This window comes from Doryrhamphus excisus, linkage group LG23 (assembly GCF_037039965.1).
Source record: "Doryrhamphus excisus strain RoL-2023G ecotype Guam linkage group LG23, RoL_Dexc_Guam_v1.1, whole genome shotgun sequence".
Classification (NCBI taxonomy): domain Eukaryota; kingdom Metazoa; phylum Chordata; class Actinopteri; order Syngnathiformes; family Syngnathidae; genus Doryrhamphus; species Doryrhamphus excisus.
The window spans coordinates 6,877,340-6,895,032 of record NC_136379.1 but is presented as its reverse complement, the minus strand read 5'-3'; the positions used below and the strand labels follow the sequence as shown (position 1 = coordinate 6,895,032).

General features: G+C 40.3%; 2 protein-coding genes across 3 annotated transcripts in view; both read left to right on the top strand.

The window, feature by feature from the left end:
* Positions 1-15,083, top strand: part of anxa5a (annexin A5a) — a 30,205-nt gene extending 15,122 nt beyond the window's left edge. Inside the window, exons 4-12 of one of the 2 annotated variants that reach the window (XM_078788476.1) lie at positions 6,137-6,250; positions 7,933-8,023; positions 8,885-8,964; positions 10,360-10,410; positions 11,015-11,108; positions 11,538-11,633; positions 11,717-11,775; positions 13,402-13,524; positions 14,657-15,083. In XM_078788476.1, coding sequence (XP_078644602.1) covers positions 6,137-6,250; positions 7,933-8,023; positions 8,885-8,964; positions 10,360-10,410; positions 11,015-11,108; positions 11,538-11,633; positions 11,717-11,775; positions 13,402-13,524; positions 14,657-14,716 — 768 coding nt within the window. In that variant the 3' untranslated portion in view covers positions 14,717-15,083. The remainder of the gene's footprint in view (positions 1-6,136; positions 6,251-7,932; positions 8,024-8,884; positions 8,965-10,359; positions 10,411-11,014; positions 11,109-11,537; positions 11,634-11,716; positions 11,776-13,401; positions 13,525-14,656) is intronic. The other variant, XM_078788475.1, reaches the window with a different exon arrangement.
* A 51-nt stretch (positions 15,084-15,134) lies between these two features.
* Positions 15,135-16,701, top strand: fgfbp1a (fibroblast growth factor binding protein 1a). Its single transcript, XM_078788477.1, has 2 exons — positions 15,135-15,227; positions 15,745-16,701. Exon 2 carries the CDS (start codon positions 15,751-15,753, stop codon positions 16,354-16,356), a length of 606 nt encoding a protein of 201 aa, XP_078644603.1. The 5' UTR covers positions 15,135-15,227; positions 15,745-15,750; the 3' UTR covers positions 16,357-16,701.
* Positions 16,702-17,693: the final 992 nt, after the last annotated feature.

The window sequence follows — 17,693 nt, the reverse complement described above, 5'->3', positions numbered from 1 at the left end:
CTGGTGAGTGTGTGTGAGGTTTATGGTGTTTTTTTGACCAGAAAAGTGCATTTTCAGCAAGTTGAAAAAATTAAAAAAAACGACATACTAACCCCTTACGTTTTTTTTCAAAAATCAACGCACTGAAATACTGCCGTTTTATGCGCTTTTTGGGTGCCTCTGGGCCCCCTGGTGAGTGTGTGTGAGGTTTCTGGTGTTTTTTTGACCAGAAAAGTGCATTTTCAGCTAGTTGAAAAAATGAAAAAAACCGACATACTAACCCCTTACGTTTTTTTTAAAAAATCAACGCCCTGAAATACTGGCGTTTTATGCGCTTTTTGGGTGCCTCTGGGCCCCCTGGTGAGTGTGTGTGAGGTTTCTGGTGGTTTTTTGACCAGAAAAGTGCATTTTCAGCTAGTTGAAAAAATGAAAAAAAACGACATACTAACCCCTTACGTTTTTTTTCAAAAATCAACGCCCTGAAATACTGGCGTTTTATGCGCTTTTTGGGTGCCTCTGGGCCCCCTGGTGAGTGTGTGTGAGGTTTCTGGTGTTTTTTTAACCAGAAAAGTGCATTTTCAGCAAGTTGAAAAAATGAAAAAAACGACATACTAACCCCTTACGTTTTTTTTCAAAAATCAGCGCCCTGAAATACTGGCGTTTTATGCGCTCTTTGGGTGCCTCTGGGCCCCCTGGTGAGTGTGTGTGAGGTTTCTGGTGTTTTTTTAACCAGAAAAGTGCATTTTCAGCAAGTTGAAAAAATGAAAAAAAAACGACATACTAACCCCTTACGTTTTTTTTAAAAAATCAACGCCCTGAAATACTGGCGTTTTATGCGCTTTTTGGGTGCCTCTGGGCCCCCTGGTGAGTGTGTGTGAGGTTTCTGGTGTTTTTTTAACCAGAAAAGTGCATTTTCAGCAAGTTGAAAAAATGAAAAAAAACGACATACTAACCCCTTACGTTTTTTTTCAAAAATCAACGCACTGAAATATTGGCGTTTTATGCGGTTTTTGGGTGCCTCTGGGCCCCCTGGTGAGTGTGTGTGAGGTTTATGGTGTTTTTTTGACCAGAAAAGTGCATTTTCAGCAAGTTGAAAAAATTAAAAAAAAACGACATACTAACCCCTTACGTATTTTTTCCAAAAATCAACGCCCTGAAATACTGGTGTTTTATGCGCTTTTTGGGTGCCTCTGGGCCCCCTTGTGAGTGTGTGTGAGGTTTCTGGTGGTTTTTTGACCAGAAAAGTGCACTTTTACCAAGTTGAAAAAAAGAAAAAAAACGACATACTAACCCCTTACGTTTTTTTTCAAAAATCAACACCCTGAAATACTGGCGTTTTATGCGCTTTTTGGGTGCTTCTGGGGCCCCTGTTGAGTGTGTGTGAGGTTTCTGGTGTTTTTTTAACCAGAAAAGTGCATTTTTACTAAGTTGAAAAAATGAAAAAAAACGACATACTAACCCCTTACGTTTTTTTTCAAAAATCAGCGCCCTGAAATACTGGCGTTTTATGCGCTTTTTGGGTGCCTCTGGGCCCCCTGGTGAGTGTGTGTGAGGTTTCTGGTGTTTTTTTAACCAGAAAAGTGCATTTTCAGCAAGTTGAAAAAATGAAAAAAACCGACATACTAACCCCTTACGTATTTTTTCCAAAAATCAACGCCCTGAAATACTGGCGTTTTATGCGCTTTTTGGGTGCCTCTGGGCCCCCTGGTGAGTGTGTGTGTGAGGTTTCTGGTGTTTTTTTAACCAGAAAAGTGCATTTTCAGCAAGTTGAAAAAATGAAAAAAACGACATACTAACCCCTTACAGTTTTTTTCAAAAATCAACGCCATGAAATACTGGCGTTTTATGCGCTTTTTGGGTGCCTCTGGGCCCCCTGGTGAGTGTGTGTGAGGTTTCTGGTGTTTTTGTGACCAGAAAAGTGCATTTTTACGAAGTCGAAAAAATGAAAAAAAAAAAACGACATACTAACCCCTTACGTTTTTTTTCAAAAATCAACACCCTGAAATACTGGCGTTTTATGCGCTTTTGGGTGCCTCTGGGCCCCCTGGTGAGTGTGTGTGAGGTTTCTGGTGTTTTTTTGACCAGAAAAGTGCATTTTCAGCAAGTTGAAATAATGAAAAAAACGACATACTAACCCCTTACGTTTTTTTTCAAAAATCAACACCCTGAAATACTGGCGTTTTATGCGCTTTTTGGGTGCCTCTGGGCCCCCTGGTGAGTGTGTGTGAGGTTTCTGGTGTTTTTTTGACCAGAAAAGTGCATTTTCAGCAAGTTGAAAAAATGAAGAAAAACGACATACTAACCCCTTACGTTTTTTTTCAAAAATCAACGCACTGAAATATTGGCGTTTTATGCGCTTTTTGGGTGCCTCTGGGCCCCCTGGTGAGTGTGTGTGAGGTTTCTGGTGTTTTTTTAACCAGAAAAGTGCATTTTCAGCAAGTTGAAAAAATGAAAAAAACCACATACTAACCCCTTACGTTTTTTTTCAAAAATCAACGCCCTGAAATACTGGCGTTTTATGCGCTTTTTGGGTGCCTCTGGGCCCCCTTGTGAGTGTGTGTGAGGTTTCTGGTGGTTTTTTGACCAGAAAAGTGCACTTTTACCAAGTTGAAAAAATGAAAAAAAACGACATACTAACCCCTTACGGTTTTTTTCAAAAATCAACACCCTGAAATACTGGCGTTTTATGCGCTTTTTGGGTGCTTCTGGGGCCCCTGTTGAGTGTGTGTGAGGTTTCTGGTGTTTTTTTAACCAGAAAAGCGCATTTTTACTAAGTTGAAAAAATGAAAAAAAACGACATACTAACCCCTTACGTTTTTTTTCAAAAATCAACGCCCTGAAATACTGGCGTTTTATGCGCTTTTTGGGTGCCTCTGGGCCCCCTGGTGAGTGTGTGTGAGGTTTCTGGTGTTTTTTTAACCAGAAAAGTGCATTTTCAGCAAGTTGAAAAAATGAAAAAAAAACGACATACTAACCCCTTACGTTTTTTTTCAAAAATCAACGCCCTGAAATACTGGTGTTTTATGCGCTTTTTGGGTGCCTCTGGGCCCCCTTGTGAGTGTGTGTGAGGTTTCTGGTGGTTTTTTGACCAGAAAAGTGCACTTTTACCAAGTTGAAAAAATGAAAAAAACGACATACTAACCCCTTACGGTTTTTTTCAAAAATCAACGCCCTGAAATACTGGCGTTTTATGCGCTTTTTGGGTGCCTCTGGGCCCCCTGGTGAGTGTGTGTGAGGTTTCTGGTGTTTTTTTAACCAGAAAAGTGCATTTTCAGCAAGTTGAAAAAATGAAAAAAAACGACATACTAACCCCTTACGTTTTTTTTCAAAAATCAACGCCCTGAAATACTGGCGTTTTATGCGGTTTTTGGGTGCCTCTGGGCCCCCTGGTGAGTGTGTGTGAGGTTTATGGTGTTTTTTTAACCAGAAAAGTTCATTTTCAGCAAGTTGAAAAAATGAAAAAAAACGACATACGTTTTTTTTCAAAAATCAACGCCCTGAAATACTGGCGTTTTATGCGCTTTTTGGGTGCCTCTGGGCCCCCTGGTGAGTGTGTGTGAGGTTTATGGTGTTTTTTTGACCAGAAAAGTGCATTTTCAGCAAGTTGAAAAAATTTAAAAAAAACGACATACTAACCCCTTATGTTTTTTTTCAAAAATCAACGCACTGAAATATTGGCGTTTTATGCGCTTTTTGGGTGCCTCTGGGCCCCCTGGTGAGTGTGTGTGAGGTTTCTGGTGTTTTTTTAACCAGAAAAGTGCATTTTCAGCAAGTTGAAAAAATGAAAAAAACGACATACTAACCCCTTACGTTTTTTTTCAAAAATCAACACCCTGAAATACTGGCGTTTTATGCGCTTTTGGGTGCCTCTGGGCCCCCTGGTGAGTGTGTGTGAGGTTTCTGGTGTTTTTTTGACCAGAAAAGTGCATTTTCAGCAAGTTGAAATAATGAAAAAAACGACATACTAACATCAGCGCCCTGAAATACTGGCGTTTTATGCGCTTTTTGGGTGCCTCTGGGCCCCCTGGTGAGTGTGTGTGAGGTTTCTGGTGTTTTTTTGACCAGAAAAGTGCATTTTCAGCAAGTTGAAAAAATGAAAAAAAACGACATACTAACCCCTTACGTTTTTTTTCAAAAATCAACGCACTGAAATATTGGCGTTTTATGCGCTTTTTGGGTGCCTCTGGGCCCCCTGGTGAGTGTGTGTGAGGTTTCTGGTGGATTTTTAACCAGAAAAGTGCATTTTCAGCAAGTTGAAAAAATGAAAAAAAACCACATACTAACCCCTTACGTTTTTTTTCAAAAATCAACGCCCTGAAATACTGGCGTTTTATGCGCTTTTTGGGTGCCTCTGGGCCCCCTTGTGAGTGTGTGTGAGGTTTCTGGTGGTTTTTTGACCAGAAAAGTGCACTTTTACCAAGTTGAAAAAATGAAAAAAAACGACATACTAACCCCTTACGGTTTTTTTCAAAAATCAACACCCTGAAATACTGGCGTTTTATGCGCTTTTTGGGTGCTTCTGGGGCCCCTGTTGAGTGTGTGTGAGGTTTCTGGTGTTTTTTTAACCAGAAAAGTGCATTTTTACTAAGTTGAAAAAATGAAAAAAAACGACATACTAACCCCTTACGTTTTTTTTCAAAAATCAACGCCCTGAAATACTGGCGTTTTATGCGCTTTTTGGGTGCCTCTGGGCCCCCTGGTGAGTGTGTGTGAGGTTTCTGGTGTTTTTTTAACCAGAAAAGTGCATTTTCAGCAAGTTGAAAAAATGAAAAAAAACGACATACTAACCCCTTACGTTTTTTTTCAAAAATCAACGCCCTGAAATACTGGCGTTTTATGCGGTTTTTGGGTGCCTCTGGGCCCCCTGGTGAGTGTGTGTGAGGTTAATGGTGTTTTTTTAACCAGAAAAGTTCATTTTCAGCAAGTTGAAAAAATGAAAAAAAACGACATACTAACCCCTTACGTTTTTTTTCAAAAATCAACGCACTGAAATATTGGCGTTTTGTGCGCTTTTTGGGTGCCTCTGGGCCCCCTGGTGAGTGTGTGTGAGGTTTATGGTGTTTTTTTGACCAGAAAAGTGCATTTTCAGCAAGTTGAAAAAATTTAAAAAAAACGACATACTAACCCCTTACGTTTTTTTTCAAAAATCAACGCCCTGAAATACTGGCGTTTTATGCGCTTTTTGGGTGCCTCTGGGCCCCCTGGTGAGTGTGTGTGAGGTTTCTGGTGGTTTTTTAACCAGAAAAGTGCATTTTCAGCAAGCTGAAAAAATGAAAAAAAAACGACATACTAACCCCTTACGTTTTTTTTCAAAAATCAACACCCTGAAATACTGGCGTTTTATGCGCTTTTTGGGTGCCTCTGGGCCCCCTGGTGAGTGTGTGTGAGATTTCTGGTGTTTTTTTAACCAGAAAAGTGCAGTTTCAGCAAGTTAAAAAAATGGAAAAAAAACGACATACTAACCCCTTACGTTTTTTTTCAAAAATCAACGCCCTGAAATACTGGTGTTTTATGCGCTTTTTGGGTGCCTCTGGGCCCCCTTGTGAGTGTGTGTGTGAGGTTTCTGGTGGTTTTCTGACCAGAAAAGTGCACTTTTACCAAGTTGAAAAAATGAAAAAAAACGACATACTAACCCCTTACGTTTTTTGTCAAAAATCACCGCCCTGAAAATCTGGCATTTTATGCCATTTTTGGATGCTTCTGGGGCCCCTGTTGAGTGTGTGTGAGGTTTCCCCTGTTTATTTGACCAGAAAAGTGCATTAGAAGCAAGTTGAAAAAACTGAAAAAAACGACGTTTTTTGTCAGAAATCAACGCGCTCAAACACTGTATGTATGTATATATGTATGTCTGTATGTACCTATTTTATATGTACTATATGTACATATGTATGTGTGTGTGTTTATGTATACATATGTATTCATGTTAGTATATCTATACATATCTATACATACGTATGAATGTACATGGCATGGTGTATAGAAAAACACACACATCATCGTGATGTAAACATTTCCCTGTAGAGCATTGCCGTAGTTACCACTGAGGCCTCTTTCGTTTGTTGGCCTGTAATATGATGAACCTACACAGGTCAATAAAAATGCAATTATTATCATTGTCGCTGCTTGCTCACATTAATCACTGCATGCGATCCCACAGGATCTGATCAGTGCTCTCAAGTCCGAACTTGGGGGTCTCTTTGAGAGTCTCATCGTGGCCTTGATGACCACGCCCGTCCTGTATGATGCTACCTTACTGCACAAGGCCATCAAGGTAAAGTCACACAGCCCTGGAAGCTTAAGAAGAGTTAGCAGTGCATGTGATTGTCATCCCCAAGGCAAAACTTCTCATAGGCTGTCAAAAATGCTAATGAGCTCTGAATGTATAAGAACAATAATGCTAAAAGCAGGAGGCATTTTGAAAGCAGTGCAATTGCTTCCTAATGAAAAGTGGCAAGTGGAAATATGTTTTTTCTTCCCCTTTGAATCACGTCGTCATGCGTGACAGCCATTCAGTGGGAAAGCTTTTTTTTTGAAAGCGAGTTAGTTGTCTTTCATGTCTGCACAAGTGACTCACCGGGGTGCATCTCTTCCTAAGAACATCAATTCTCGTCTGCTAAATGTGGAACAAAAACGGAAACCTGTAACGTTCCATACAGTAACCAATCCAGCTGATTGGTTAAGGCTGGATGTGCATCAAGTGGCACCTGGAAACCGCTGTGGCTTAAAAACCTTCCATGACTTAAATCTGTTGGGTGGGCTTTGCTTTTCTACGTCACTGCCGCCTCGGTTCTTTCCACCATGGTTCTTTTCATACCTAAGTGACATTTGGACATTTGTGAAAAAAATGAGCTATGTGAGTCACATCTGTGAAACCTATCACCTTCATATTATCCATCCTCCTTACATCTTTTACTGTTACTATGGGGGTTTTTTTGGGCAGTCAAGTCTAAAAAATAAAGTTTAATAAATGTAGAAAAAAGGGAAAAATTTAGAAAAAAAGTAGAAAAAATGTGTATATATAAAAAAGGTAAAAATAGGAAAACATTTGGGAAAAATTGTAAAAAAAAACATGAAAAAATGTAATATTTGAGGGACATCTGTGAAATGAATAATCTTCATCCACATTACATGTAAGTTACGTGTTAATAGCAACTGTTATTTTAAACTTCCTGTTAAAACATTTTAAAAAAAATTTTAATGAAAAAAAATTAAAAGTTAAAAAAAGTGGAAAAAAAATCTAAATTAAAAATGTAAAAAAAAAGTAGAGAAACTGAGCTCTATTTCACATGTGTGAAACCAATCATATTAGTCGTCCTCAATACATGAATATGTGTAAGAGTGATTTACAGTTATCTTTTTTATCTTTTTCAGTTAAAAAGGCAAAAAATAAATAAATAAATAAAAATAAAAAAAATACTGAAATGAAAAAATGTAGAAAATGTTAGAAGAAAAAAATGTAAATAACTGTCAAAGATGAAATAAGTATATAAAAATGAATCAATGTTAAAAATAATGCAGAAAAATATTTTAAATAAAAGGAAAAAAATATACAATATGTATAATATAATATATATATTATACGCGAGGGACTGATCTGTAAATCAACGTTATTATCGGTCCTAATTACAGGAGTTTTAAAAAAAGCAAACGTGAAAAGAGGCCCATCAGTGACGAGAAATATGACGTCACGAAAGACGAGATTTGACTGCGTGCGGAAAGATGGTTGCTGTCTCAGAGAGCAGACAAGTCAGTTCATCGTACAACACCATCAACCCACCAATTGAGTTTCTTCTGGGGGTTGCCGTGGCAACTTGGCCCGCTTACATCAACTTGGAAAATTGGCACCAGGCTCTTTTTTTTTTTTTAAATAAAGATGGAGTCATAAAAACCGTGCTGGTGCCTGTTCTGCTCCCGCTGACTTCATCTCCTTCTCGCTCGTTCTTTGGCTTTCAGGGCGTCGGCACTGATGACGACGTGCTGATTGAGATCTTGGCCTCTAGGAGCGGCCGGCACATTCGAGACGTCGTTAACGTCTACAAGAAAGGTGACTTGATCGATGAACACGCTTCTTTCCTGGGGGTTGCTTTGTTTTTCCACTACACCCGCCGCTCTTACAGCGATCAACAGAAGGAAACACATAATAAAAGCTCTTATTAACACCCAAACCCCTGCAGTCATGTACGGACGTGGAAACGATTGTTACTACGCTAATGATAAAAAAACGTACATTTTCATAAATTCATACTGAGAGGCTACTGAACTTCCACATCAGCTGTACAAGCTGTGTCTGAAAAGTTCCAGAACTGATGAACGTCCAGGTTTTGTCCCAGGTCCAGACCACCAGCCAGCATGTCTGCAAAGAGATCTAATAGATTTGGTGTTATGTTTTCCTTCGCTCATAAACGCATCATAATTATGGCTGTCAATTAATTAAAGAGCACCCATAAATGTAGTTAGAATGTTAAACCATTTTTAACTTTCACAAATGCGTCATGGTCAGTTATGCAATTTGGACAATTACACAATTCCCCTGCCACAGATAGATTATAGTCCATGTGTGTCGTTGGTTTGAATGAATTAGCAGTTGAATGGATTTATTGATACATTTGTCACGTTTTGGCTCAGTTTGAGGTCAAAATATTCTTCTAGATGATTGAACATGAGAGTAGAAGGACTACCTCAATTATTCAATTGTAACCTCCAAGAATACTAGATAGTATAGTGTGTGGAGCAACATGAACATGTATGATTAATATATTCAAGGCTGGAATAAACATAAATAACATCTCTCCATGTGTCCATCAAAAGTGAGCCTTGTTATCTTTTGGGCATTTTTCATATGTCTGTACCCAATGCCGCATCAACGAGTTTGCATGTTTCAAGCAGCTGTTGTTTTTCCTGGCAGAGTTTGGCAACAAGCTGGAGAAAGACATCTGCAGCGACACCTCGGGACACTATCAGAAGCTTCTGGTGATCCTCCTGCAGGTACGCACAAGCGCCAAGGTTCCTCTCCTAAACAACCAAAAGCCTCCGCTGACGCCATTACAAAGTCATGAGGGGGTTTGAGAAGGCAGGAAGCTTCCTTTCCCGACAGAAATGCAATCATCTCGCTGGCGACACTCGAGCCAATAATGTGATATTTAGTTACCCGCCTTGAGAAGGGGGGGCGGGGGCCCCTTAGCTCACCGGGTTTCCATCTCAGCTGACCCACTTTGGACCGCAAAGGTATACACCGGAGAAATTAGTCTTAAATTCATGCAGGCACGTGCACAGATGGTCCCCTCGTGGTGCTCAAACTTTACCCTGCATGAAAAAACGGCCATTTTTTATAATTCATTAAGAATAACAATGACTCTAATATGACTTTAATATGTTTTGATGCATGACCATTTTGATTCATTTTTTAACTAATAATTATATTGTGTAATTTTTTTATAGAGATATTTTTACAAAAATCTAATTTACAGAATAATATATTATACTGTATTTCTAGTTCTATATTATAAAATTAGAATTAGAAAAATAAATTGACATACGGTGGTCAAGTGGTTAGCGCGCAGACCTCACAGTGTTCAATTCCACCCTCGGCCATCTCTGTGTGGAGTTTGCATGTTCTCCCCGTGCATGCGTGGGTTTTCTCCGGGTACTCCGGTTTCCTCCCACATTCCGAAAAAACACGCTAGGTTAATTAGCGACTCCAAATTGTCCATAGGTATGAATGTGAGTGTGAATGGTTGTTTGTCTATATGTGCCCTGTGATTGGCTGGCCACCAGTCCAGGGTGTACCCCGCCGCCTCTCGCCCGTAGACAGCTGGGATAGACTCCAGCACCCCCCGAAAATGAATGAATGAATGAAATTGATAATACCACGCCACTGTGATTTGCGACACTCCCAAGCGCTCCTGAGGACTTCCGGATCCGTAGGTCGGCGTTTAATGAGTGCGGACAATCTGCAGTTTCTATAAGGAAAAGTGCAAATCCATACTGTTGCAAATGTTAGTCAGCTAATAAAGAATAAACAAAAGCTGTAATATTGTACATCTGTAACAAAGAAATCATAATGCACAAGGACATAAGGACATATTACATTGGGAGAATTAATTCATATTTTAGTTTTTAAGAAAAAAAGCACAGGCAGGAAGCCATCACAACACCAAAGTCTATTTTGAGAATAAAGTGTTCATGTTAAAGGGTGAATAAAGTTGTAGGATTGCGATGAAAATGTCAAATGTTACGCATTTACAAGCATATTACATATTATTGTAATGTTAAATAAAAATGTATCATGCATCAAATCATATTTCACCTGAATTGTCATCATCACGCCTTGTGGGCCCAACACGCTTTTTTTTTTCCTGTTTTTCTCTTGCTGCTGTGAAGGGGAGCAGGGAGGAAGGAGTCGACGAGGCAAAGATCGAGAAAGATGCAAAGGTATGAATATTATCTATTCCACGCACACACACACACACACACACACACACACACAGCAGCTTTGTAGAAGGTGTTGCTGGCAGCCACATCGAAGCATGGCCTCCTGGGAAATGTGGTTTTTCTACGTCTGGAACATTCACACCATGAAAATTGTCTTATTAGCCAGTGTGGAGGACAAACAAATAGGAAATTTGCACTTCCTTAATGTCAAGGGTAGGCTAAGCTAGGCTACGTCTGTCGTTAATAAGATTTTAGTAACATGACAACGCGAGTCAATGGATGTCACGGGTCAGCTTACACGCTAACAAGCTAGCTAGCGACCTCTCTGGAACTCATCAGCTCTTTTTAATAACGAATTGTATTTAATAAAGAATTGTATTCCTACAGGCCGACTTGTTTAAGCTGACATAAGCAAAACCCAAACTCATTATGGACAAGGGAGACAATAAAGAGTTTTACAAAGTAATTTTATTGCCTCTCACACAAAAAAACCAACATGTAAAAGATGTTGATGGGGCGTTTAAAAGAGTTGGAAAAAGTATGAAGTCGGTCCGCATAAACGGGTCGTCGACATAAACAGTGTTGACTCTGTTTGTTTTGACAGGACTTATACGCAGCAGGCAAAGGCAAATTTGGCACAGATGAGGAGAAATTCATCACAATTCTCGGCAACAGGAGCGCAGAACATCTCCGAAAAGGTGAAGGCAGAAAATCTCTGCACTGGTTTGGCGTGGGACTCAGACCGTGAACCTTCGACGTGCTTAAAAAAAATCCGCTAGCTCAGTGCTAACAATCCCATATATGTACTCGCCCATGCAGTAACCCAAATCATCGGTCAAAGTACAACCTTTCTGACTGTTATTACAGTCAGAAAAATACATATTTGCAAAAAACACAATGTACTGTTGATTATTGTATAATACTACTACACGTATGTACCATAAGTTAGCACATTTAGCTGCAGGTTGGACTTGTCAAAACTCAGGAAGATATGATTTTGGTGGATGCTGATAGAATATTTTAGACTAAAAACACAAAAAACGCGGCCATCATTTTTATCAAAAGTCTGATACGCCGATATGCGATCATGTAGCATTGGTTAGCATCTACATGTGTACTGTGTGCAGTGTTTGAGGCCTACAAGAAGCTGTGCGGCTCCGACATCGAGGACAGCATTGAGGGCGAGACCACTGGGAATCTGGAGAACTTGCTGCTAGCCGTCGGTACGAAGAAATTAGAAATGAACCCTCTGCTAACATCATAATTCATATCAACGTCCCACACGTGTGTGTTTTATCCTCCGCAGTGAAATGCACCAGGAGCGTGCCAGCTTTTTTTGCTGAGTCGCTGTACAGATCAATGAGGGTACGTTCAGTGTTGTCTTTCTTTGTCTGTGTGTGCCACTTAAAGCACGGGTGTCATTTGGGGGCCCCCAGCTCATTTATTATTGTCAAAATCAAATTTTACATATAAAAAATTCAACATGGGCTGCATTAAAACAATACACAAAAAAACTAGGAAAGCAGGAAATGGCCTAAATACTCAAAAAATGGCAGCTGCAAACCAAAATGGCCGACTTCCTGGATAGGCCAGAGATAGTCAACTAAATTGTTGGTGGCACCGAATAACTAAGATAGTCAGAAAAGTGCATTAGAAGCAAGTTGAAAAAAACGACATACTAAACCCTTACGTTTTTTGTCAAAAATCACAAAATTCTGCCATTTTATGCTGTTTTTGGGTGCGTCTGGGGCCCCTGTTGAGTGTGTGTGAGGTTTCCCCTGTTTTATTCACCAGAAAAGTGCATTAGAAGCAAGTTGAAAAAACTGAAAAAAACAACATACTAAACTTATGTTTTTTGTCAAAAATCACAAAATTCAAACACTGGCATTTTATGCCGTTTTTGGATGCTTCTGGGGCCCCTGTTGAGTGTGTGTGAGGTTTCCCGGTTTTTGTGGACTAGAAAAGTGCATGAGAAGCAAGTTGAAAAAACTGAAAAAACGACATTTTTGTCAAAAATCACAAAATTCAAACACTGTTTTTTTATGCCATTTTTGGATGCTTCTGGGGCCCCTGTTGAGTGTGTGTGAGGTTTCCCCTGTTTATTTGACCAGAAAAGTGCATTAGAAGCAAGTTGAAAAAAACGACTTACGTTTTTTGTCAAAAATCACCACCCTCAAAGTCTGGCATTTTATGCCATTTTTGGATGCTTCTGGGGCCCCTGTTGAGTGTGTGTGAGGTTTCCCGTTTTTTCTGGACTAGAAAAGTGCATTAGAAGCAAGTTGAAAAAAAACTAAAAAAAAAAGACATACTTACGTTTTTTTGTCTAAAATAAAAAAAACATGTAAGTCAGCTCTTAAAAGCAACTCTTCTGAGCTATTTTCATCATCCTTCTTTAGTAGTACCATCCATTTAATTAGATCATTAAACAGAAGAAACCAGTGTGGTCTAATCATTTTTTCCATGACTGCAGTTGTGCTATGCTAATTTAGGGTGCAGGAGATAGAGCGAGGAAAACTCATGAAAAATAGAAGAGGGGACATCCTTCTGCTGTAGCCATGCCGCTAGCAAACTGTGGGATGGATGCCAGATCCCCTGGGTCATGTGACTCAATTTTTTGTCTTAAAAATAAACGTGGGACACAGATTCCTTGCAGGAAAATTCTCCATTTTAAATATCAATATGATACAAATTAATTTTTTTATTTTTATTTTTTGGGAGGGGGGGTCTGTATACACGTGCTGTTAAAGCTCAAGTAATTTAATAGCCAAAATAATAATAGTAAAGAATAAATGTAATTGCTTTGCATATCTTGACCCACATACGTAGCCTTCTGTGTTTGGATGAAATATACGTTATATATATATGTTCCTACTGATACTGTTAGCCTGATGACTAAACTGCAGGAACCTCTGTTGCACGCCGTTAGCCAGCCATCTGGATGCTACATAGAACATACACTTCATTTAATCGACTGTGTGTGTGTTTTTATAGCGTGCCGGGACGGATGACGACACCCTGATGAGGATCATGGTGTCCAGGAGCGAGGTGGACATGTTGGACATCAGAACTTGTTTCAAGGAGACATACGGAACCTCACTTTACACCACCATCCAGGTAGGCTTCTATTTCTGTATTTATAGACACCCCAGCGGCACTCCGAAACACAGACGTAACACATTTAAAGCTTTAAACGTGGTCTCGATGGTCCAAATGTCGCCACCAACCTTCAGCTCCATACGTTTAGCTATCAATGCAGGAACTAGTCTGGCTGGGCGTCAAAGAAACAGAAAGTGAAAAGTGATCAACAGAATATTAATATTTCACGTCTAAATCAGTCCCAGTCTGGCACATGGCTTTTAAATATGCCATACGGTGTCGTCCATATGTCCATATAAGTAGAATAATGACACGTAAACATTCCTCCTTACGCCGTCTGCTCAGGTTTAGCAGCAAAAACACAACAATGTGACAGTTTGGAATAAACACTTTTTTTTTTTTTTTTTCTTTCTGGAGGTGCGACGCTTGCTTTCTTTTCGAAGCGTCTGTGCTCACGGCGGCCAGAAAGAAAATCATAAACATTCATCAACGTAGCAGCGCCTCAGAACACGCAACCCGGTCTCTTTGAATCAATCATATATGTTTTTAAGAGCAGACGGTGGGGACGAATATTTGAATGTCATTTCACTTTATGTGATATGGATGTCATCTACATGGCAGTATAGTATAGTGTACAGTACGCATATGATATCTATATATATATATATCTATATATATATATATATATATAATCAATGTAAATCAATGGTATGGTACATCACTAGCGTCGACACTGCTGCAATATTTACTTCCGTAAAGTAAACACTGTTTATGTTACAAAGTGTTACAAAATCACTTTGCGTTCATATTAACATATCACATTTGTTTGGGAACGTGACACATAAAAAATGATATATGAAGAAGTTATGGTGAGCCATGTATTGCTGTTGTATTGTATGGTGCCGTATCCCGAAATTCCCAGCAGCAGCCACTAGGTGGCGCCTGAAACAAATGTTACTCATAGTTTGCATTTCCAAGAAAGATAATTTTCTTTGAAAACTTTATCTTGTAGAACTTTTTTGTCACATAAAATCAAATTATGGTCTCAAACAGAGTAAATTTGGAAAATTGAACGGAAAATTGCTTAAATTTTATGAAAACAAGCCCATTAAATGTTTGTGTGTGTGTTTGTGTGTGTATGCGCGCGCAGGAGGACACAACAGGAGACTACCAGAAGGCGTTACTGTACCTTTGTGGTGCTAATGATTGATGCCGGTTGTTGTGTTGCGTTGTTGTGTTGTGCTGCAGTGCCGAGTGATGCTGTGAGTTGTTAGTTGCTCGTGATGGACTTGATGTCGTCGTCTCTTGTCCGACTTCTGATGCTTTGTGTTGTTTGATGTCTGACACTCTTAAGTGACAGTTTAACGTGACGGTCATGTGATTCCAAATAAAAGCGTGATTATGGAATTATGATGGCGTATCACATGACAGAAAGCGACGTCTGAATGATTCATTCAGGGTGCAGCTGTCAATCATCAATAATGAACGGCCGCAGAGGATTACACGTGTTACTTTCATTGTTGACTAAACGGGAGCCAGGCGACTTGGTGTACCACAAGGTGGCAGCCCATGAGGGTGTGTGCGTGTGTGGTGGTGGTGGTGATGGGGGGCAGTTGGGGGGGGGTTAACTTCAGCTAAAGTGAATCAGAGCAGCAAAGAAGTCTGGAATCTTTGTTTTTCATCTGTTTGGATTTCTATTTATTGTGTTGTTTTTTTAAAAGGTAGGTTTGTTATGCTGTCAATCAAATTTGCAGGCTGTTGAAGGTCCGCCTTTTACTTTTTAATGTAACCGTGTTCATGTTTTGCTTGTTTTTTTCAAGTTTTTGATACATACTGTATTCATTGTGAAGCACCGTAACGTTAGACTTGTTTCATTAGCATGGTTGATTTTTGATATACATTTGATTATATTATATCTACTGTAGTTAGTACTCTTGAGAGATGATAAAGTAGGTTTTCAATATTTGTATTAGTAGATAATAAACATTGTATAGTACTAAGTTTAAAATGCTATGTGCATATAGTAGTAGTGTGCTAAAAGTACTAGTTATTTCATTGTTTTCTTTTATATTAATAGTTAGAAATAGTAAATGGGTGTATTAACAGTTGCAAATATGAAATATATTGTACATTATATTATTACTTAACTTATTAATTATTACTACTGCACTATAAGGTGACGAGATGCAGTACTACTAATTATCATAATGATGATGATGAGTCCAGGTCTTCCTGCAGGTTTAAATGGCTCTTGTGAGCAACATGGTTGTGGTTCTGCTCCTGGCGTGTTTGTGCCAGCAGTTGGCGCTGGTGAGCTGCCACAAGCCCGCACAAACAGCAGACCAGCTGAGAGGCCAGAACGGGGACAAGACGGAGACCAAAGCGTCTTTGCGTCCTTTTAAGGTGAGGCTGGTGGGCAAGGACAAGCGGGGGTGCAGTTGGGCGGCGGCGGGTGAGGACCAGGTCACCCTGATGGTCACCTGCACCCGGCGGGGGGGAGTCACCTTCAGCTGCCAGTATGCGGCCACGCCGTCGTCGTGCCCTCAGTACGCGTCCAACGTCGGACTGTACTGGAAGCAGATCGGACGAAGACTCAAACGGCACCGAGGTTTGTGTCGGGAGGGCGGAGCCCCGCTCAGGGCGAAGGTGTGCAAGGGCGCGCCCCGGGATGCTGACTTTAGATTGAGAGTGGTACAGAACACCCCCACGGAGGCCGCTCCCACCACCTCATCAGTGAAGTCCTGCATCCCTGAGAACAGGAAGCTGGCTCAGGAGTACTGCAGAGAATCCTGGTCCAGTTTTTGCACCTTTCTTTTCACGATGGTGCAAGGAGACGCTTGCAGGAAGTAGTCCGCTAACTCAAGTCACCGTTTTGGTCTGGGCAGAGGTCTCTTCCTACCAATAAAACATCTCATGGTGGCTTAGGACTTTGGTACAGTACTGGGATTTCCTCTATTACCGTGATACCCTAAATTAAACATTATTATTTCACGTTGCGTATTTATTTAGCATGTATAGCTGGTGCACGTAGGTAGTTAAGGGTCTTAAGAAAGCACCTAGCTTGGCCCTAATTCTACCCCTATCTCTAACCCCATCCCAAACCCGAACTCAAGTCCCTAGACCCCCCTCAAACCCAGTAACTCTAGCACCTAACCGCACTCCAAATACTAACCTTAGCCCTAATTCTACCCCAGCCATAACCCTACAACCTTACCCTTAACTCCACCCCTGGAACCCTACAACCCGAGCCATAACCCCACCCCCCAAACCCTAGCTTAAATGATTTGGAACATCCTGTTTCTAAAAATAGCATCCTTACACTGCTAAAGTGGACCTTGGATATTGTGGGCTGTTTACTGTTGGCGGTCCCTGATTTGCCTGTGACAGGGTAGGGCGGGGTGGTGGTTTGGGGGGGGGGGTGTCAGTGAACCAAACACAAGTTGTCGAGGCCACAATGTGCGGATTAAAGTTCCTGCGTATAAAGAGCTTTAGCTTGAGAAAGTAGAACACATGAAGCAGCACAAATACCAAGTCATTGTTTGCACTGCTGACCATTTCCAAACACTAAAAGACAAACAACCTCAACCTCACCTTGGGGACCACCAGCACGCCAACACGTTAGCCTGTAGCGCAGGACAGAGGGGGTGTTAGGCTCATTTAAGATAATGCTGATCAATACTAAATAGTATTATGATGAATGAAATGGCATTTAACTGATAGTGAAAACATCATATAAAAAAAATTAATCTACAAAAACGGGTGATGAAAAAGAGGGGTCAGTCTTGTATTTTGCTAGATAGGATATTGGTTACTTAAATGTTATTTAGGAGGCAGTAGGCCATCAGTAGAAAGTCTTACCACTGTCTAACTTAATGGAGCCGCAACATTTAATAACGACGCAACAGCGGCCCCCCACCTTGAAGACGGGTACTGCAGCTAGTAAAACTCAATAAAACGTGGATCAATCAAAACTAACCAAGTAAATATGTTCAAGTTAAGCTGTGAAAAATAAATAATGTGGGCTAAAAAGGGATTTTAACCTGCTGAAGTACTTTAAATATCAACACCCAGACAGCATGATTGCATCTTTTAGTGTCTCGCCGCTATGGAAGGGTCATGTTTAAACAATTACACAAATTAACGCCCATCAAGAAGGTTTGAGTTCCACTTGGGAGCATCATAATAAA